This window comes from Panthera uncia, chromosome E3 (genome assembly GCF_023721935.1).
Source record: "Panthera uncia isolate 11264 chromosome E3, Puncia_PCG_1.0, whole genome shotgun sequence".
Taxonomy (NCBI): domain Eukaryota; kingdom Metazoa; phylum Chordata; class Mammalia; order Carnivora; family Felidae; genus Panthera; species Panthera uncia.
The window spans coordinates 25,341,309-25,363,916 of record NC_064815.1 but is presented as its reverse complement, the minus strand read 5'-3'; the positions used below and the strand labels follow the sequence as shown (position 1 = coordinate 25,363,916).

Below are 22,608 nucleotides of genomic sequence, written 5' to 3'. Positions count from 1 at the left end.
GAGAAATGATCAGTAGAAGTTCCCAAAGGAGAGCTTTAGTTTAAAGGTAAATGGTTAAATAATTGGTCTGGTCCCACGATCTTGCAGCAACAATAAAAATTACATCTTAAGGACTTGGCATGAGTCTTTTGTTTCTTTCCTTTTTAAAGAACTGGCGAAGTCTAAGCTAAATTTTCATCAGCATTTCACCTGTAAGGGTGTGTCCTACAGAGGGAGACTTTTCCTTGTATAAATTGAATACCGTTAATGTGCTGCATAACGTTAATTCAGTTGTGACTAGGTAAATGGAAATGAGAGTGTTCTCACATACACAGATTTTTTTTCCCCCCTTCTAAGTTTTTACTTAAGTGATCTCATGACCCCGAAATCAGGAGTCGCGTGCTCTTCCAACTGAGCCAGCCAGGCACCCCACATACAGAAATTTTTAAACATGAGGTTTAGAAAATAAATTTCCAAAGAAACTCCTCGGTCTTATCCTCCTAATCTTTGGAGCAATACCGTATTTTTGGAGAGATGGATGAAAGCTGAACTGAGTAGGACCCAGGTGTAGTGTCAGCTTTCTCCTCTTAATTCTGTTACTAGAACGGGGGTGTCAGAGCTGGGAATAGGACAGTGACAGCAGTGGGCAGCTGCACATGTAATGACAGGAGCTTAAGAGGAATCCCTTAGCCGCCCTCCCCCACAGCCAAGTGTGTAGGGCAGCTGTGGCGGTGGAGAGAAGGGTAAGAGGTAATCAGAGGAAGGCTTTCATTTTTATTTATTTTAATGTTTGTTTATTTTGAGAGAGACACAGAGTGAGTGGGGGAGGGGCAGAGAGAAGGACACAGAATGCCAGGCAGGCTCTGCACGCGGTCGGTGCAGAGCCGGACTCAGGGCTCGATCCCACAAACTGAGATCATGACCTGAGCCAAAACCAAGCTTGGACGCCACCCAGGCGCCCCAAGAGGAAGGCTTTTTTTTTAAAGACGCAGGTTTGTTTTGAGATATATCATTTAAATGTCCAACACCTTAGCTCCCATACTTTCATAACCTGGATCTAGGAAACCGTGGTCTCTGGGGCCGGTACTTTAAGGATGTGGAAATAAACTTTCTTTTGCCTGAATTGTTCCAGTTCAGGACCCTTCAGTTGAATACAGCGCTCCTTTTGTAGCTAACAAGAACTGGCAAATGAGTATGTGTGTGCCCTGGTGGCCCAGCATGGATGGTAGCCTTGCAGGTAATCCCACGCCCCCTGCCGGTGCAGTTCTCCTGCTTGAGCTGGACAGGTTGGGTGGGATAGAAGCTATTGCCAAATGATGCCCCGCTCTTCACATACGACCTATATCTAGTCTTTGTAACTACATCTGTGTAATAGAAATAGACGTTAGACACTAAATTTTTTCTACTAAGTCGAAAATGACCCAGTCCAGAAGGGCAAGGAGAATTCATGGGATAGGCTCAGAAAAGAGCATCCTGAAGCAAGGACAAGCTAGTTGGGAACAAGTGGGTAGTAGAGAAGGAATATTCCTTTTTTTTAATTTTTATTTTTTAATTTTTTAAAATGTTTTAGAAAAGGTTTTAGTTTTAAGTAATCTCTACGCTCAGCGTGGGTGCTCAAACTTAACAACCCTCAGATCAAGAGTCACATGCTGCACCAACTGAGCTTGCCAGGTGCCCCTAATTTTTTTTTTTTTAAGTTTATTTATTTATTTTGAGAGAGAGAGAGAGGGTGGGTGGGGAGTGGGGGACAGAGCATCTGAAGCAGGCCCTGTGCTGACAGCAGAGAGCCCGATGCCGGGCTTGAACTCACAAACTCTGAAATGATGACCTGAACAAAAGTTCAGACGCTTAGCCGCCATCCAAGCGCCCCTAATTTGTTTTCTTTTGGGAAGGAATATGGTAGAGTATCTTGAATTTGGGGATGCTGTTAATGTCCTTTTTTTTTCTTTTTTTAATTTTTGAAAATTTAGTTATTTTGAGAGAGAGCGCGCGCGCAAGTTGGGGAGGGGCACCGACGGCTAGCACAGAGTCCAGTGCCAGGCTTGAACTCGTGAAACTGAGATCATGTCATGACCTGAGCCAAAATCTAGAGTTTGATGCATAACCAACTGAGCCACCCACCTACGGGCCCTGGGATGTTAATTTCTGAGGGAGTCTTTGGAGTCATCGTTGGGAGTGATGACTGATGACAAAAACGTCTGACCTTTATGATGCTAGAAAATTTGGGGGGAAAAGATAGGTATCCCCATAATTCCCCATGCAGGGGTATATGTCCATCATGTCTTTTTTTTCCTTGGGGTTTAGGCTTGCTTTTGTACCGTGCCTTCTCCCTTGACATTCATTATTTCAAGGAGTTGTTTTTTTTTTTTTTTTTCTGTTACTAGTATGTTCAATGGCTGAATAAGTCTGTGGATGGGTCATAATTTAATTATATTTTTATGTAACATCCATGCTCTTTGCAAATTTGTGGTAAAATTGCCATGAATATCTTTGTGGCTAAAGCTTTGACCACAGTTTATATATTAGGACCGAGACCCAAAAGTGGAATTTTTGAAAGCATAAAATTTTAAGCCTTTTGAAATCATCAGTAGTACTGCGTGTTCTTAAAAGTAGTGAAAAATGTAACTGAATAGGTAAACATATACATGGTTCAAAATTCAAGGATGCCCTGTTGCCTTTTTACTACATGAAGAAAAATAAACTGAAGACATCTGCTCTCAACAGATCTCCCTTTTGTTACTTTTTTCTGGTTGGAATGACTGCCTTTAAAAAGAAAACCCTGGGGGCACCTGACTGGCTCAGTCTGAAGAGCATGGGACTCTTGATCTCTAGGTTGTAAGTTCAAGCTCCACGTTGGGTGTAGAGATTATTCTAAAAAACGGACGTTAAAATAAAAAGAAGGGACACCTGGGTGGCTCAGTTGGTTAAGTGTCCGACCTTGGCTCAGGTCATGATCCTGTGGTTCATGGGTTCGAGCCCTGCATCAGATTCTGTGTCTCCTTCTCTCTCTGCCCCTCCCCCATTCGTGCTCTGTCTCTCTCTCTCAAAAATAAATAAACATTTTTAAAAAATAAAAAGAAAACGATATGAAAATTTTCAAAACATTTGTTGAGATGAATAGCAGAGTAAACCTCCCCATAACCTGCTTCACCAGGTGGCAGCATAGTAGTCAATCTTTTTATCTACGTACAAGCCTACTGGTTGGTCCCCTTGGGATTTACCATCTTGGAAGATGGCTTCTTACCGACCTAAAATTACCCCTTTTTTGCTGTAAATGGTCAAGTTAGCAGTAGGGTCTCCCTACATTTATTTAAATTTGGCACCCTGCAAAGTAGTTTCTTGCTTAAACCATTTAATCCAGATGGCGGCTGATTGTCACTTTTCCCTTGATTTTAAGGTGCTTCTCTTCAGTTGACATGCAGGTGATGTGTTATCTGTGGGGTAAGAGTGTGATCACTACAGGACTGGGATTCCTTTCTTGCTGCCTTTTTTCTTTAGGGTGGGGGAGGTAGATTCTTCTGACAGAAGAGCTAAAACCCAATGAACTTGCAGAGGATGATGCAAGTAAACACGTTTTGCTTTTGTTTCGCCTTGTTACTTGCCAGGCATTTTTAAAAAATCCTTTTTGCCTTAAGGTCAGTGTCCTGCTGAGTGTGGGGGTGCATGGGCGGGTAGATAGCATATGTAATAGCTGTCTGAGCCCAGACAGCCTGGCTTTGAATCCATGCTCAGAAGTATGGAGCGGACCAATCTAATGATGCTAGCAGTAATTTAGACGGATATGCTGCCGTTCTATTTATTTTTTGCCGTCTGAAGGTCCTGCAGTTAAAACTTGAGATTTTTGGGACAGGATCCGTTTATTGAGGAAAGGAAAATAATATGGTAAACTTCAAACAGGTATAGTAACGGCGTAATGGAGTAACAGGGCACTGAAGTCACACTGGACTTCAGTGGCTCTTTCCTAAAGAAGTGATGCTGGCATAGTGTCTTGGGGGACTGCAAGGGAGGGGGGAACATGTAGAGGAAGGACTGTCCTGGGAGAGGGAATAGCATGTGTAGGTTCAGAAGAGCAGAGTGTGGTGCGGGATTCATTGATTCACTGTTGGTTGCTGCAGTACTGTGCATTTGAGGGAATATTAGCAAAGGAGTCCAAAGAGGTAAGTAGGAACCAGTTTATTGAAGGGCCTTGTGGAGTTTGAGTTCTTTCTCTAAGCTCTGGAGAGTCATGGAAGGATTCTAGGCAGAGGAGGATCGTGATCTGATTTTTGGCCTGGAGAGATTTGGAAACTCAAGGACAGTGAGACAAAGGGAGGGAGACTAATTAGAGCATTGCAAGGGGTCTAGTTTGAAGGAGGAGAACCTGGACAAGGATAGTGAGGGTAGATCAGAGACAACTTGATGGTCAGAGATAGAATAAGAAAGAGGAAGAAGGAAAAATGATGGAGAAGAGGAATGCAGCTGTCCTGCAGAGTTTGGGGAAGCATTTAAGTGGAAGTAGATAAAAGATGATGGCTACAAGACAGTACATGAGGAGCACTTAGAGTAGTGCCTGGCACAGCATAAGTGTGTGTGTGTGTGTGTGTGTGTGTGTGTGTGTGTGTGTGTGTATTTTTAGATGTTAAATATTTTTATTTATTTTGAGAGAGAACGAGCAGGGGAGGGGCAGAGAGAGAGGGAGAGAGGATTCCAAGCAGGCTCTGCAGAGCTGGATGTGGGGCTCAATCCCACAAACTGAGATCATGACCTGAGCTGAAACCAAGAGCTGTACTCAACCTACCGAGCCACCCAGGTGCCCCAAGTAAACATATTTTTTTAGGACCAACTAAAGACTACGTTCTGGTCCAAGAGCTGGAGAATATGTGTCCCATTCCCCCCCTAGAACTGCCATTCTAGTGGGGGTCACTGTATATCCATGGTGGTTAACACCAGGCGTAGTAAGGTCACCTAGGGAAAGCAGAGAGTTGGAGTCAAAACATGTAACCCTGGGGAATAGCACTTCTATAGTTACCAGAATGAGGAAGCCGAGTTGGTAGTGATGAAGGCAGAAAACCAGGAAAGAATGCTAACGAAGGGAAGAGCGTGTCAAGAAAGGGGGAGTGGTCGGCAGTGTTGGGTTCCTTTACGAATAAAAATTTAAGTTGGCTTAAGGGAACATTGGTTAGGGATATGAAATGGGAAGGGGGGCGCCTGGGTGGCGCAGTCGGTTAAGCGTCCGACTTCAGCCAGGTCACGATCTCGCGGTCCGTGAGTTCGAGCCCCGCGTCAGGCTCTGGGCTGATGGCTCGGAGCCTGGAGCCTGTTTCCGATTCTGTGTCTCCCTCTCTCTCTGCCCCTCCCCCGTTCATGCTCTGTCTCTCTCTGTCCCAAAAATAAATAAAAAACGTTGAAAAAAAAATTAAAAAAAAAAAAAAAGAAACGGGAAGGATAGTTAATGGCATTTTACTAGATGGGTACAGGGGTGGAGAGGTGGGGAGTAAACGAAAGGAGGAAATGCTAGGAAGTATAGGCTTACTTTCTTTTTTTTATTAAAAATTTTTTTTACATTTATTTATTTTTTAAGAGATAGAGCACAAGTCAGGGAGGAGCAGAGAGAATGAGACACAGAATCTGAAGCAGTCTCCAGGCTATGAGCAGTCAGCACAACCCCAACGCGGCTCAAACTCACAAACCGTGAGATCGTGACCTGAGCCGAAGTCGGACGCTTAACCGACTGAGCCACCCAGGCGCCCCTAGACTGAACTCGCAGAAGCTTGATTTTGTAGGAAATAAAGAGATGGAAAAAAAATGAGATTAAAAGGCATCACTTATTTTCACCCTAAACTTGGGTTATATGTTAACGGGAAAGAGCAGGAGAGGAGGAGGGAACATACAGGGGAGAGAATGACTGACCACTGGGCACATAGAGGGAAGAAACACTTAGTTGGCGCATAGGGAGGAGGCAACGATAGGAGAAGTTGTTTGCCAAGAAAAGGCTTTGGAATCTGCTTACCTAGTGGTCGCTTTCCTCTACAAAGAGGCAGTGGTAAGCAAGGATCGCTAGGCAGTGAGTGCAGAGGGTCAGAAAAACCCTAATGCGCAGCGGCTGGTCTTCTCTTGGTGTCTCTCTCGGTCTCCCTCCCTGTCTTTACTCGCTTCAGTTTTGGGTGGAAGAATAAAAAAGGCTGAGTGATTGGACTGATTGCGCATTTGAATGCTTTAGAGCTCGTGGAACAGAAGGACAAGGCACAGGAAAGTGTATATTTAAACAAAAACAATGGAATTGGTGAATCTTAGAAGAAAGGAGTAAAGTCTGAAGGGGAAGAGAAAGGATGGGATTCAAGAGCACAGTGGGAGTGCCAGTAGGTGGGAGTGAGGACTGGTATTACTGGAGGTTGTAAGAGTTTGATTTTAAAAGTGAGTGATTTCTCTGGGGGTCGCCTGGGTGGCTCAGTCAGTTAAACATCTGACTCTTGGTTTCAGCTCAGGTCATGATCTCATGGTTTGTGAGTTCGAGCTCCACATCAGGCTCTGCATTGGTATTATGGAACCTGCTTGGAATTTTCTCTCTCCCTCTCTCTTTGCCCCTCCCTGGCTTGCACTGTCTCTCTCAAAACAAGTAAAATAAACTTAAAAAAAAAAAAGCAAGTGATTCTGGAGCGCCTGGGTGGCTCAGTCAGTTAAGTGTCCCACTCTTGATTTCGGCTCAGGTCATGATCTCATGGTTCATGGGATTGAGCCCTGCATCAGGCCCCATGCTGACAGCATGGAGCCTGCTTGGTATTCTGGCTCTCCCTCTCCCACTTGTGCTCTTTTTCCTCTCTCAAAATAAATAAGCAAACTTGTAAAAACTTAAAAAATAAAGTGAGTGATTCTGAACAAAGAGGTCAAGGGTGTAGCTTGGGTGAGAAGTTGTCAAATTTGATGAGATAGCTGAACTATTGTTCATAATGGATTTGGGGGAATAGCCTTGGATAATGGAGGTGGAACAAGAGATATGGACGTAGGTGAACAATCCCAACGAAAGTGAACGTGACGTTGATTCTGGGAGAAGTTGTAGAAGCAAAGAAAAGGCCTAAAAGTGGAACTTATTGTAAAAGAAAGTCAGTATGGGTTTGTAGAAGAAGCTGTTTAATTTTTAACTAATTTTGATTGAATTACTTTTTAGAATAGGGTTATTTGACTACCAGCCAAGGGAACACTGGAATATGTATACCTGAATTTTTTCAAGACATTCAGGTCAGGTGTTTTTCCTCCTATGTGGGGTTACACAGCAAAGTTTTGACAAATGTCCTAGTTGTTAGAAAGTGAGATCAGACTGGAGCAGTGGGTGGAATCTAGGGTAATGAAATGGCCTTATTTTTTTTGCTTAAAGTCTTGTATTTTGGCCCCCAAATTCAGCTTTTCATTATTCCATGTGGTGCAGATGGCACTTAACAATCGCACCTGTTGGGGGCAAAGAGACCTAGGGTGTTGATTGAGATCGCAGTAGGAATTCAGTCTGATTGATTTTCAGAAGTTAATTTAAGCAGAATTTAACACTGCAAGATAATATTAAAACAAGTATATAAGTGAGTTTTTGTTGATACCAGATTACCCCAAACAAAGATTTCTTATTTCTCATGATTCTTTTGTTTGGCCAAGTATTTTTGGTTTAGGCCAGCCTCAGTTTGGCCAGATGAAACTACAGTGGCCGTGGAAGTTTCCTAGCAGCAAGCCCTTCCTGACTCTCGAGCACTTTTCAGGCCTTTGCTTGCCTTATTATACTCGATAATATTCCACTAGTTAATGTAAGTCACATGACCGAGTGCAGCCTATGGGGTGGAGAACTGTATTCCATTTCTTCATAGGAGGAGCTACAAAATGATAGTGAAAAGGAAGATGTGTACAGGGTTGGGAAGAAATATTATTGCCACTTTTGCAAACAGTCTGGGCTTGATACATCATGTGTAAATTCATGTCACTTACACATTCAGAAGTGACTGTTAGGTAACATGGTGATTCATTGGTGAGTGCAAGGTGGTACCTGCCCCTTAAGGACTTCAGTCTTCTTGGGGAAAGGAAAGGTATACAGTTAACGGTACAAAGCGTTAGGAATCGGCAGCATGTTGGGGCGCCTGGGTGGCTCAGTCGATTAAGTGTCTGGCTCTTGATTTCCACTCGGGTCATGATCTCACAGCTCATGAGTTTGAGCCCCGTGTTGGACTCTGCACTGGCAGCACGGAGCCTGCTTGGAATTCTCTGTCTTCCTCTCTCTGTTCCCCTGCCCTCCCCCACCCCCTGCCCTCAAAAATAAATAAATAAATAAATAAAAATTTACCAAAAAAACAAAAAAAACCAAAAAAAACCCAGTATAAAAGGTGGAAGGTAAAAGTTACACAGAGTAAGCAGTGATTAGAGCTGCCTGAGAATTTTTCAAGAAGCGTATGTAGTATTTGAATTAGGACCTGCTGGATATATAATTTTTCTTTATGGGTTCTGGAAGTGTGTTTAGGTGGTTGGAAAAGCATGAGAGCACAGAAGTGTGTGGTATGAGGAAGAATGTGAATATCATGACCCGAGTGTCGGTAACTTGGTGCAGGGTTTTTCTACATCGATATTTGGACCGTATTATTCTTCGCTCCTGTAGGATGGCTGTCCTGAATATTGTGTGGCAATAGCATCTCTGGCCTTTGCCCGATAGGTAATATCTCAGTAGAGTGGTTTTCAAGAAACTGCTGTGCTGTACCATAGTTTATACAGCACTTTCATACACGCCAGTTTGTTTCATTTTCAGCTGGGGGAGTTCCCCCTTTCCCACCAAAACACAGATCTGTCGTAAAAGCAGCAGTTATAAATATTAGCTCATTTGTTTGCTGAAGCTTGCAGTCTTGTATTCTAAGTAGCAGGCTGAAGGGCAGTGACCAGGGAGCCTCTTTGGGGGAAGAGAGTCGGGATGGGCAGGGGAATTGTATCCAGATCATAGAAAATAGTAAGCAGGCGAGATCCAGAGATAGGAGGGCTCTCTTCACCTGTATGAGGAATTGATTCTGGCCCCAAAAGATAAAATTCTTAAGGCTAGCCCGTGGCAGTTGTAGGGAGATGAACTAGGTTTTAACATGAAGTGAATCTCTAAAGGTGGGTTTAGGCTGAGTTCTCCCGGAAAGCATGCAGGTAGAGGGTAGAAGACATTCACTCGGTCTGTAAGAGGGAAGGGAGCTCTGGTTTGCTATTCGTGTGGATTGTCTGTATTTCGGGAAGTTAAGTAATCTTAGTGTGTTTCTCTCCTTGGCATTTCCCTCGCCTAATGGCGGGATTGGATGCTTATTATCATAATGGAAAGATAACCTGTGGTAGGGAATGTAAATTTCTTAGCCCTTTTCAGGTTTATGTAAGTATGCGTGAGCAATAAACATAACACAGTACTCTTGTTCTCATTTTGAGGAGAATTAAAAACACAAGGTTTGTGCTCTGTTATAGTTACTTTCCTTTGTATAAGCCCATGTATTATGAAGCACGAAGTATCTGGAATTCTGAACTCCTCAAACATGTGAGTTAATGTTTAATTGCTGGTATGTGTGAAAGTGCTGTGTAGACTATGATACAGTGCAGCGGTTTTATTTTTATAGCTTTATTGAGGTAAAATCCACCTACCAGTCACCCATTGAAAATGTACAATTCAGTGATTTTTTTTTTTTTTTTTTTTTTTAATGTTTAATTTTGAGAGAGAGAGCAAGAGCACGAGCAGGGGAGAGCAGAGAGAGAGGAGACACAGAATCCGAAGCAGGCTCCAGGCTCCGAGCTGTCAGCACAGAGCCCAACTTGGGGCTCGAACTCAGGAACCACGAGATCATGACCTGAGCCGAAGGCGGACGCTTAACTGACTGAGCCACCCAGACACCTCTCAGTGGCTTTTAGCATGTTCAGGGTTGTGTAACTGGCACCAGTGTCTGAGTCCTGGAATAAATATTGTCATTCCCCGCAAAGAAACCCTGTACCCATTGGGAGTCACTGCCTACTCCCCTGCCCCCAAAACCCCCGAGCCCTAAGCTACCCAGCAGTCTGTGTTTCTAGAGATTCGCCTGTTTGGGACATTTCCTAAAACTGGAAACCTACAGTATGTGGTGTTTTGTGAGGGGCTTCTTTCGTTCGGCATCGCATTTCCAGTGTCCCCCATGTTGTAGCCTGTGTCCCTCCTCTGTCGTTTGGATAATACTGCATTTAATTTTGTCTGCTCACCAGCTGACAATGAGATTGTTTCCACTTTGGGGCTGTTTTGACTAGTGCTGCTGTGAACATTTGTTTACAAGTTTTTGTGTGGACGTTATGTTGTCGGTACTCTCCTCTGTACTTACCAAAGGGTGGAATTGCTGAGTCACGTGGTAACTCCACATTTTGAGGAACGTTGTGCCGCAGTTCTTAACCCGGAGAAACACAAGTATGGATTCCACACACTACTGAGTCTTCAAGGGTTAGGGCTGCGGAGGGAGATACCTTAAAAAAGCTTCCCCTTCCTTGGTTAAGAACTAGGCCTATAGTGGAAGGCATATAGGATTTTGAGCCATTAGGTATGGGTTCCATTCTGGGGCCCTGAGCCTTAATGTTCCTAACTTTAAAATGGGAATAACAGTACTAAATCATAAAGCGTTATCTGGAGGACCAAAATAGAAGTTACAATTTGGTAAAGAACCCATTTCTGATATGACGAAAGTTACTTAGAAAGATACGGAATAGATGGATACTTTCTCAACATGGTAGAGAAATCTCTTTTAAAGCGAAAGTGAGTATTTAAGAATGAAACACTGGAAGTATTCCATTAAATTCACAACCAAACAAAGATGCCCATGATCAGCGATAGTAACATTGCCCTTGTGCATGCAGGAAGATGTGATTACAAGTATAGGAAGTATAACTACGGGAAAGAGAGTGACACTTGGAAACCAGAAGATTATGTAGGGAATAGGGGCACCTGGGTGGTTCAGTCAGTTAAGCGTCTGACTTCAGCTCAGGTCATGATCTCATGGTTCGTGAGTTCAAGCCCCGCATCGGGCTCTGTACTGACAGCTCGGAGCCTGGAGCCTGCTTCGGATTCTGTGTCTCCCTCTCTCTCTCTCTCTCTCTCTCTCTCAAAAATAAAATAAACATTAAAATATTTTTTTAAAAATTCAGAAAAGTGTTGGATTTAACAAAGATTATGTAGGGAATAAAATGGGAAAATATACGAAATAATAATTGGTTTAATGACAGGGCTGAAATCTATGGTATATATACTATATACTGGTCCTAATCTGTATAAAGATACAGTGGAAGATTTTTATACAACTAAAATGAATGGAAAAAAGTTGTTCTTGGTAGGGGTGGGGTAGTGAGCACTAACCAGCAGATATACAATCATTTATATCAATAAACTAGTTTATATAAAATTACTGGCTTCAGCTTTTTTTTTTTTTTAAACTCGTTTTTCAGAATTGGCTTTAAACTTTAATTGTAGATCTGATTAACAGGGTAAATTGTGGAGCGGGTTTGTTTGGGTATACCGTAATGGGTCAAAATTCAACCTTCTCAATCTTGACTGCCTCCCAGCCACTCTGTTTTCAGACCTTTCTAGAAAGTACACTGAGAATACACAGATACTTTTTTTTTTTTTTAATTTTTGAGAGAGAAAGGGAGGAAACACAGAATCTGAAGTGGGCTCCAGGCTCTGAGCTGTTAGTATAGAGCCCGATGTGGGGCACGAACTCCTGAACCTCGAGATCATGACCTGAGCCGAAGTGGGCCGCTTAACCAACCGAGCCACCCAGGCACCCCTACACAAATACTTTCTGATTGGCTGTCTTAATTCCACTGTATGGATGTGTCCTAATCTAATAACTAGTCTCTTACCGAAGACCATTTAGGTGGCTCCAGACTTCAGCTGTTAGCAATAACGCAGTGAATCCCTTTCAAGAAAGGGAATTGCAGAGGGTCGCCTGGCTGGTTCAGTCGGTAGAGCACGCAACTCTTGATTTTGGGGTTGTGAGCTTACTTTGAAAAGAGGGGTGGGGGCTGCAGAGTCAAAAGTTGTTGAGCAGTTGTAATTTTGATAGTCCTTCCCAGATTGCCCTCCGATAAAGGTTTTGCCAGTTTATAGTTTCCCACTGTAAGCGAGTGCTTTACCCATGCCATCACCTTCATAAGTCGTCTGACTTGAGATATTGCCCGTCTGATCAGAGAAAAAACGAACATTTGTGATGGATGAGGTTTGGGTGCTCTGCTTGTGTTTCCCTTTCTTTCAACTGTCCATTCCTTTTACTCCTTTTGCTGTTGCTGGTTGGTCTGAAATTCATTTTTAGGTCTGTATTAGAGAAATCAGCCCTTTCTCTGTGATGTGTCAGCAACGTTTATATCGTCAAAGAACACAGGGCTTGAAGCCACAGGGCCCACGTTTATGTCCCGTCTCTGCTGTGTGTTTGTGGTGTGCTTTGGGGGAAAAATCATTTCGTATCTCTGCCTCACACCCGTGAAGTAAGTGTGATGTCCGCCTCTGTAGAGTGGTTGTGAAAAAAAACTCAGGACTTGGTGGCTGTCAGAAAAGCCCCGGTGCTTGGCCAGCTCTCCTGTCACCTGTGAGACCTTGCAGTTGGCCCTGATGAATATGAAGTTACATGACTGTTGTAGGATTGTTTTTTTTTTTTAAAGCCCAGCTGATGTTATTTTCTAATTAAAATTTCCTCTAAACTGCCCAGGTAGCGTGCTACTCTCAGAAGATCCACCTGTGTGGCTGGTGACGTAAAGTGAATAAGTGTGTGCCCCCTCCAGGATGTCTGTTTTGTCTTCGCAGAGTGGTGGCGTGGGACACGTGCTAGATAGATGCTCAACAAATGTCTGGTGGATTATCTGATGCATGGCTTTCAGTACATTTTCCTTGTCATCAGACCTTACAGGACACGTTCTATCAAGTTTTCCAGAATGAGTGTACTACAGTTGTGCTCAGGGCTGTTGATTTATTACGGTGAAGCCATACTGAGCGAAATCAGCAAAGCAAAAAGGTGCCTCGGGCAAAGAGTAAACCAGGCCCAAGCGAGAATCCTCTCCCCCAGGGGACTCCTGCTAGGGACTCCTACGTAGGGTGTGTGTGTGAAATGGTGTCTGCCAAGGAGTTTCATAAGAGATTTAGTGACCACGGGTTTTACTGGGACTATTCACATAGTACTTCCTGCCTAGCACATACCAAAAATGAAGACTCCTAGAAGGAAAACAGGTGTTTACCATGAACCACATTGTTTGCGCAAACAGTTTAGGGACAGGGAGCCATTCTTATCTGGGAATGATGGGAACCCTTCCAAAATTCAAGTTCTCAGATGCCAGCCAGGGGTCAGCTTTGCCAGCAGACCTTTCTAAAGATAGCAGTCTCCAGTTAACTCTTCCACGCAGACTATAATTCAAGTTTTTCAAGTTTAAAGGCGTTTTACTCAGGCGAGACATAGCTTCAGGTTATTTTGTAAAGTTTTTGTAGTTATTTAGTAGACTGGTCATCTCTAGAATACAGGATTAGTTCTGTATTCAAGCAGAACACTTGAAAGTGTTTCTTTCCAATGGTTTATTCTTCTGTCTGTACAACATATAGATACTGTGTCCGTTACATGGACGCTGATGCCCGTCCTGCACGTTGTCACCTTGTTTTTTTCTGTTTTTGGCATAGGATGTTCCTATACAGCAGTCACTGTGTTTATCTTTTTCATTTCTTCTTGGCCCTTCTGGGTGGTTAGTACTCCACACCTGAGGGCCCTAAAAAATGGAAGACGGGGCCAAATGTTATACCTAGTGTCTGCTAGCCCTCTTTTTTCTTTCTACTTTTCTTTAATAGACTTTTTCTTTTTCTTTTTTTTTTTTTTTAAGAGCAGTTTCCGGTTCACAGCGAAATTGAGTGGAAAGCACAGAGTTCCCATGTGCCCCCTACCTGCCCTGCCACCGCCTGCCTGCACAGTGTCCTGTGCTGTCAGTGTCTTTTGACTGGTCTGTTAGAGTCAGTGGGCCTAGACCTACCGTCCATGGTTTGTTTACATTAGGGTTTATTCTCGGTGATGCATGTTCTATGGATTTTGACGAGTGTGTAATGACATGTACTCGCCATTAGGGTATCCTACAGAATAGTTTCATGCCCTAAACATCCTTTTTTCCACCTGTTCATCCCTTCTGTCTTATTTTTTGGGGATGTGAACTCAGTTCTTTCTGGAGATTTTCAGCTTTCTTAAATCAAGATGTCTTGTGGTCACCACCATAACTGTTGTTTTTTTGTTTTTTTTCATTTTTTTTTTTTAATGTTTATTTATTTTTGAGACAGAGAGACAGAGCATGAATGGGGGAGGGGCAGAGAGAGAGGGAGACACAGAATCGGAAGCAGGCTCCAGGCTCTGAGCCATCAGCCCAGAGCCTGACGCGGGGCTCGAACTCACGAACTGTGAGATCGTGACCTGAGCTGAACTCGGACGCTCAACCGACTGAGCCACCCAGGCGCCCCGCATAACTGTTGTTTTGTAACTTCTTTGTAAGCTTCTGCAAGATAGGAATAGATATTATTTATTTATATATTTTTTAATGTTTATTTGTCCATTTTTTGAGAGCACAAGCAGGGGAGAGGCAGCGAGAGAGGGAGACAGACACAGAATCCAAAGCAGGCTCCAGGCTCTGAGGTATCAGCACAGAGCCTGATCTAGGGCTCGAACCCACAAACCATGAGATCATGACCTGAGTGGAAGCCAGACACTCAACCAACTGAGCCACCCAGGTGCCCCAATAGAAATAGATTTTAAATAAAGTAAGCCTGATTCAAGTTTTTTCTTATTTAAGAAGATTAAACATTTGAAGTTGTGTTCATTACAATTTAAGGTCCTTGATAGAGAAGTTGAGGAAATTGTAAATGACTCAGTGCTCTGAATCTTGGGGTCAGAAAGTCCTCTAAATAGCTTTCCAAGAATCTTGAGGGTTGCTGATCTTTGGTTGAAAAGTCTCTGCATCAACTCTTAGGGGAGAACAGTTGACACTAATTAATATCTGATTCCTTAGCAGCTGGGATTTGGGGAGTTCTAGTTCTTAACCTGTCTGAGAATACCAGATTTTCTGGGTCTTTTTACTCCTCTGTTTATCTTGAACTCACCGAAAGAAATTTGAACTTGGACTAGTATCCTAGGAGTTGAAAAGACAGAAAGTTTCATTTTGTTTTTAAGCGGAACATGTGACACGCCAGAGAATACAGACTTTCTACATTTTCCAGCAGCCGTGACAGTATATTTTGGGGACCATATTTAAATGTGTTGCATTCGTAGAAACAATTCAGTGACTGTTTTTGAAAAATAAGTCTCTCCCTTCCCAGATGATACATCTCTCTTATCTTCCCACATCGAACACTCTCCTTCTATCTTGGTTAAACCTTTTTTTGGACACTATGAGAATAATTTTTTTTCTCCCCTTTTCAAAAGTTCTCTTGACTCTTAAAACTAGCCTGTTTGGGATCTCTTGTTTGAACGTAAAAATCACAGGTTAATTCTCACACAAGTCATTTTGATCTTAAGGAGTTTTTGAAGTGCTTGTTTAAGGCTCCTAGAGGAACCTCATCTTTCCTTTGAGCGGACTTTTTAAGAGTTCAAGGTTTTTCCCTCTAACTTAGTTCTTCAGTGGCAGAGAACATCTGGGTATGTTCCAAATGTGGTCGAGTTACTATATCTAAGGGCGATACTGCCGTTTCATAATCTCCGTGTGCCCGTCTGGGGCAACCGTGCCGTCTTGACATAAGCACATTGCTGCCCGTGGGCTCTGCAGCCCTACTGCATTTGCAGCAGGAGACCTGACAGTATAGGGTACTGGTGAGGTCATTTGAGCTTTAAATAGTTGCCGGCTCTGGAAATAAGGACAGCATGATTTAGGGGAAAGGCCAGAACTGGATCTCAATGGCCTTAGGCACTCTGGCTTCTTTTTGCATCGGAGACAGTTATCAGGTTGCACTAGAGGCGAGTGTCCAGTGAATATAGGCTGGAGTCCTATGGTTTGCGTGCCTGAGGCTTACGGAGGCCTCTGCCTGTTTGAAAGCCAGTCTGGGGAGGTTTTTGTTTTTGTTTTTTTTTCAGGCTATATGATGTTGAAGTTTCTGGAAAGGAAGTGATGTAAGGTAGCTAAAGAAATTTCAGCTTTGAACAGAGAACAGGATGAAATGGAGAAGCGATACTTGATAGAGGGATGTAAGCTAGCAGATTGTTATGTAAGAAATTTAGAGGCTTCTTATGCTGAGAATTAAAATGGAAAACTATTCAAGGCATTCTCAAAAGTAATTGCTCACCTCTTTGTCACTTTATTGAGTCAAGAGCACTTTACCGTTCATCTGATAGGCTTTTTTAATTTTGAAAAAAATTAAAAAAAATTTTTTAATGTTTTATTTATTTTGAGAGAGAGGTGGGGTAGAGTGAATCCCAAGCCGTCTCCATGCTGCCAGCACAGAGCCTGACACAGGGCTCGAGGCAGTGACCCGTGAGAGCATGACCTGAGTGGAAACCAAGTCAGACACTCAACTGACCGAGCCACCCAGTCGCCCCTCATCTGATACACTCTTAATAGTAATTTTATGAAAGAGGCAGAACTCTCATTTTAACGGATAAGAAAATGAGATGCCCAGGAGGATGAAATGCTTGCACCCAAGGTCACTTAGTAAAATGGTGGGCCTGGGAAAACCCCAATCTTCTGGGTTATCTGAATATGCCTCAAATCATCAGGAGTGACAGTGTGGTCTGTGGGCTGAGAATAGTGTCTCCAGAGCCTAGAACATATAAAGAATTGGACGGGAGACGATACAAGCCACCTTATTCTGGAGAAGTGGAGTTTCCACAGGGCCACAGGGGTCAGAGGTCATGGAACAGAAAGCACCTGTGTCCTGATTTCCTTCTGCACAAAAACCCTGTCTCCTCACTCTGTCTCATGTAGGCCATGTCTGGGGAAGGTCCTGTTCTCCAGCATTATAATGGGGAACCAGTAATGCATAGCAAAAGGGTAACATAAGAAAAGCGGCTGATGAGTTTAAGAAATACTTGCAGATAGGTCATTTGCCGGATATTGTGGGAATTAGCGAGCAAAGCGTGATTAATTCTTTCAAAGAATGAATTGCTTGCCGTAAATTAATATGCATGATTTGGTTTGTGTTCTGATTTAATTATCTCCTCAGAGATACTGTTTAATTTATACAACCAGTTGCACTAAGCATAACCCTCCCCACCTCCCCAGTTTATAAAAGTGCCATACAGACCGAATGTGAATGATTCACACGTACGAAAAAGTCTCTTGGTATCCCAACTCCTCAAAATAGTTTTGGTATATCATTTTGGATTATGTCCTCCCCCCACTCCTCACATCTATAAGTAATATAACACTATGTAGAGTGGCCAGTTTTTTGTTTTTTTTTTTTAAATTTTTTTTTTTTAGCGTTTATTTATTTTTGAGACGGAGAGAGACAGAGCATGAACGAGGGAGGGTCAGAGAGAGAGGGAGACACAGAATCTGAAACAGGCTCCAGGCTCTGAGCCGTCAGCCCAGAGCCCGACGCGGGGCTCGAACTCACGGACCGGACCGCGAGATCATGACCTGAGCCGAAGTCGGACGCTTAACTGACTGAGCCACCCAGGTGCCCCTAGAGTGGCCAGTTTTAACTGGGGTTGGAGGGAGAGACGGGGAAGGTTTCAGAGAGGATACGAATAGAGGATATTAACTTTTTTTAATGTTTATTTGTGAGAAAGAGAGCTCAAGCTGGGGAGGGGCAGAGAGAAGAGGGAGACACAGAATCCGAAGCAGGCTCCAGGTTCCAAGCTGTCCGCACAGAGCCCAATGTGGGACTCAGACTCACAAACTGTGAGATCGTGACCCGAGCCGAAGTCGGATGCTTAACCAACTGAGCCACCCAGGCGCCCCTTAACTTGGATTCTTGACACTTGTATAGTATTTCAGGGAGGGAAGAACAAAGGGCAGAAGTGCGAAGTTTTTGTTTTGTTTAGTTGCAATTAAGGTGTCATGACTGGAGCCACAGGTAGGAGAGGACGGGACAAGGTCCTCTGTAAGACTTTATGAAATACTGAATGAATCGTGGTTCCTGATGTTGTGGCTTAGCCATTGACTTAGTATAACTACCAGTGTAGATAGGATAGCCAGACAAATAAAAAATGTGCCTTTGGATAGGAATAAAAAGCCCTATCCTTGTAAAATTTTCTATTTCACATGTTGTCAGACAGCGGTGTCTGGCTCTGATATGACAGACATCAGGTAATATAAATTAAGTCAGTGCAGTGTTACTGACTTTTTTATTCTAAGCAGTTGTGTGCTAGTCCTAAAAATACAGATCATTGGTGGGACATTGCTTTACCTTCCTCAGGGTGATTAATCTTTGGGGTGATGAAGATCGAAACTTGTCGAAATGCCCACATGGAAAGAAGCATTAATTCCTATTGGCCACCTCAGCTTAGAAATACCTTGCTCATCTCTCCATTCTTTTGTGTTGCTCGTAGCATTAGGCCGAACACAGCAACAGGTCCGTGTTCTCCCAGTTGCTGACGTATCTCCGTGGCCAGACTCAGTCCCTTGCCCCCGGTGGTTTTGATTTCCCTTCTGAGATTTGTAATTCATACGGTCTTAACACAAGAGCAGAAAAGCCTTCTCATTTCTCAAATGTCAACTTGAAGTTGACTCACAATATTCTCCCTGAAGAGGGACGGAACTGAGTAGACAGGACGAGGTTAGAAGGAAAGGGTCAGTCTGATTTCCTAAAAAACTGTTGAGGTAGGTTGGCCACCTGTGCTTAACGACCCCCGGGATTTGGTAGGTAGGTATGTAATGTTACAGGAGAGATCTGTTGACCTTTTGCCACGTAGATCAAATTTTGGTTTGTCCTCTAGGAGCTCGACTTTGATCGTTCTTCGGAACAGCTATGTGCTAAGCATGTGTCCTTTCCCGGGGAGGAAGCAGGGGTTCAGGCACCACTGATGAGCAGCAGTGTTTTCCTTCTTTGTTGTTCGGTCCGCCTCCATCCCCTTCCGTACACCCACACGGCCTCAGTTCTCGGCTGTTAATCACTTTAATCAGCCGACGAGTCTGTTTGTGTTTTAGTGGCACAGAGATAGGATTAATCCACTGCCGTCATCTGGACCATAACGACTCCTCGTTCTCTCCTCCTAACAGGTGACAGAGCTGAACGAGCCACTGTCCAACGAAGAAAGAAACCTCCTGTCCGTGGCCTACAAGAACGTAGTCGGGGCCCGCCGCTCTTCCTGGAGGGTCATTAGTAGCATTGAGCAGAAGACCTCTGCAGATGGCAATGAGAAGAAGATAGAGATGGTCCGTGCTTACCGCGAAAAGATCGAGAAGGAGTTGGAAGCGGTGTGTCAGGACGTGCTGAGCCTGCTGGATAACTACCTGATCAAGAATTGCAGCGAGACCCAGTACGAGAGCAAAGTGTTCTACCTGAAGATGAAAGGGGACTATTACCGCTACCTGGCTGAAGTGGCCACTGGAGAGAAGAGGGCGACTGTCGTGGAGTCCTCTGAGAAGGCCTACAGCGAGGCCCACGAGATCAGCAAGGAGCACATGCAGCCTACTCACCCCATCCGATTAGGCCTGGCTCTTAACTACTCCGTTTTCTACTACGAGATCCAGAATGCGCCGGAGCAGGCGTGCCACTTGGCCAAGACCGCTTTCGACGACGCCATCGCCGAGCTCGACACTCTGAACGAGGACTCCTACAAGGACTCCACTCTCATCATGCAGCTGCTCCGCGACAACCTAACGCTCTGGACGAGCGACCAGCAAGACGACGACGGCGGAGAAGGCAACAACTAAGGCCCCCAGGTGGACTGGCAGCGCACGCTGATGCTCCTACCGCAGTCTTTATTTTTTTCCCATGAGTGGGGGGTCGGGTGGGGGAGGGGAAGGGAGGGACGACCTTCCCAGGGAGAAGCCCACGACCTGTCCTGTCTTTGATCGCCTCTTTGACGTTTTTGCCAAAACACCACTAGTGGAAAGTCAGGTTAGCTGTGCTGGTATTGGAATAGCAGCCTCACACTGGCATACGGACTGTTCTGGAGATGAATGCAGGTGGAGCTGTCTGTCTTGAGTCTAACTTCTTGCCAGAGTAGGGTTTGGAGTCCAAAAGAAAACTGAAAAATGGAATGGCCCTCATTCAGGAAGTTCTGTGGTTCCAGTAAGGATTTGTATGTACATACGCTCTTAATCTTAAGTTCTGGGTACTTCCTAGCTCATCTGTTTTTAGCCGTGCGTTTTTGTTTTGTTCCGTTGTGTTTTTTTTTCAGGGTGCACTCGACCAGCCAGGGAATAGTTTAAATCCCAAACTGACAGACTTGGGACAGAAGGTATATTTATCCTTGTGGTTTTAGGCCTTGCCAGTTTTCTGAAGTCTCCGATTAGTCGACAGTATTAACACTAAATTGCAGTTTACAGTATTTCTACATGACAGCCATATGTAACATCAAGCCATCGAGTGTGCGTTTTTCTTTGCTGGTTCTTTTGGCTTTCCGTCCTTAGTCAGCCTTTACCCGGGTTGGTGTTGCTGTTCCCTGTCTCCTAGGCCAAAAAGGCTTGCCTGAGGAGAACCCGAGCTACTTTAGGTTTTGGTTAATAGGTGCTTGGCAGGTGGCTGTGGGATTTTTGTCTTTCTTTCCTCTTAACTTCAATCCGCCACAAAAATGGATTACTCGCTTTAATAGAAACGTTACACACCACAAAAATAGAGAAAATTCAGGTCTGTATGTCATTTATTGTGTTGATATTTTCAGAGAACTCCTGATTTTTAAGCTGCCACAGCTCCTTCCTCAGGGATCATGCTGCCATTTCACTCTTCACTTGAGTGCTCCCCACTGTACCTTCTGCTGGCGGCGCCCAGGGGGTGGAGACGCTGTGGGGCTGCAAAGGCTGGGCCGTCCTCCTGAGAAAGTCTGCGGTGCAGTGTGTGAAAATTCAGGTGCTAGAAGCTTACTGGTAGAAAAATCCAGAAGGAAGAGCTCTTCTAGTCATACACATTCTGTCCAATGGCGGGAGCCTCCGTAAGCATGTCAGTCTTTTCCTCCCCGAAAACACTCCTTCCCTGAGTAATTGTTGTAGGAAGATGAACTAAAATCATCCTCGGATAATAAATAACTCCTACTTGACCAAAACTTTTTCTATATATCTATATTTTTTTCTTTTTAACGAAAGCATCGAAGCTGGAGAGTCCTTTTCTCTCGCGCGTGGTCGACGCATGATTTGGAATTGAAGGGAAACGACCTTGCTGTTTTCCACAAATTTGTTCTCAGTTAGCCTTCGGTCCTTCATTTCTCATTTTGGAAAAAATCTTTCTGAAAACGCGAACCGTTGAGTATGTGTTCAGTCTTTTTTAGAAGATCAGTAACCGTGTGAACTCCCGAGACAGGTAATGACGCCAGACTTGTTTTGTCTGTTTCTTTTGTTTTATTTAGTCAAGGAGAGGTATGAGTAATAATTGAGGAAACACTGACCGTTGCTTTTGCTGTTACCAAAATTGAACTTACGGTTAGGAAATGGATACGTGTGACAGGATCCAGGTGACCGTGAAGACCAGAAGTACGACGAATTGATGCTCTGTGGCATCGCACAGTTTATACAGCGTGACTTTCCTTAGAAGGTTCCCTCCATACGCTAGAGCAGAAGTCCCAATTAACTGAACCCTAGCAGTAAACTCCTAGAAGAGAGCTGTACAGCTTTTGTGCCATCACTGGGGCCTAAAGTCAATGCCATGGATGGGAAAAGATTGGGGGTGGGGGGAGGGGGTAGGTGGGGCTTTTCCTTAACTTATCTTCATGTCCAGTGAGCAGTGTTGTGTCCTTTCTTGTAGCATTTGGAAATGATTTACTGGAATTACAAAACCTATTTTTTCTTTCAAATTTCAGCTTTGGCTCTGGCTGCTTTTTAGAATAATGCAAGATAAAATTATACCCGAGGGCTAAAAATGAAGAGGGGATGGGAGACTTGATATTTAAGCAGCTTGAATGGTTTCTTTTCTTTTCTTTATTTTTAAAGAAATGCACTTGCCTCTGATACTGTCTCTCCAGTGAAATGATTACTCCTCCATTACTCTATTGATACAATATTGTGCATGCTAGTGTTGTATTTCTATACAGTAGCTTGAAATTTATTAACTTATACTGTAGGTGTTATGTATTCCTATGACAAAAAAAAATTAAGTCTTCAAATTTTTTAAAGTTTTTTTAATTTAATTTTTCCTTTTGGGGGTACAGTTTGCTCTACCAAATAGTGATCGTAACAAATTGATCTGTTTTGGATGTTGCTATAGTGACATGCAGTTATATATTTTGTTTTTAAGGGGGGGGGGAGCAAAAGAAACACCAGTGTTAGCTTAATCTTAATGTCTGGTGTTTGTCATGGTGAAATTATAACTATTACAGTGTAGGAGAACAATGAAGATGTTCTCTGAATGAGCCTCTGTGCTTTTTTGTCATGTTATGCAGTGAACTATTTTTAAGGTCTAATCAGTGATTATTTTTCCAACTCCGTGTTTCTCTAAGGAATTCTTTCACACACGGACCATTCTTAGCAGTTTTCCTCAGTGATGGAATATCATGAATGTGAGTCATTATGTAGCTGTCGTACATTGAGCAAATAAACTTACAGATCTGA

At 43.6% G+C, this 22,608-nt stretch overlaps 1 protein-coding gene across 1 annotated transcript in view; it reads left to right on the top strand.

The window, feature by feature from the left end:
- Positions 1-22,608, top strand: part of YWHAG (tyrosine 3-monooxygenase/tryptophan 5-monooxygenase activation protein gamma) — a 28,177-nt gene extending 5,569 nt beyond the window's left edge. The window contains exon 2 of the mRNA XM_049639226.1: positions 19,123-22,608. Within this exon, the coding sequence (XP_049495183.1) occupies positions 19,123-19,779 (657 nt within the window). The 3' untranslated portion in view covers positions 19,780-22,608. The remainder of the gene's footprint in view (positions 1-19,122) is intronic.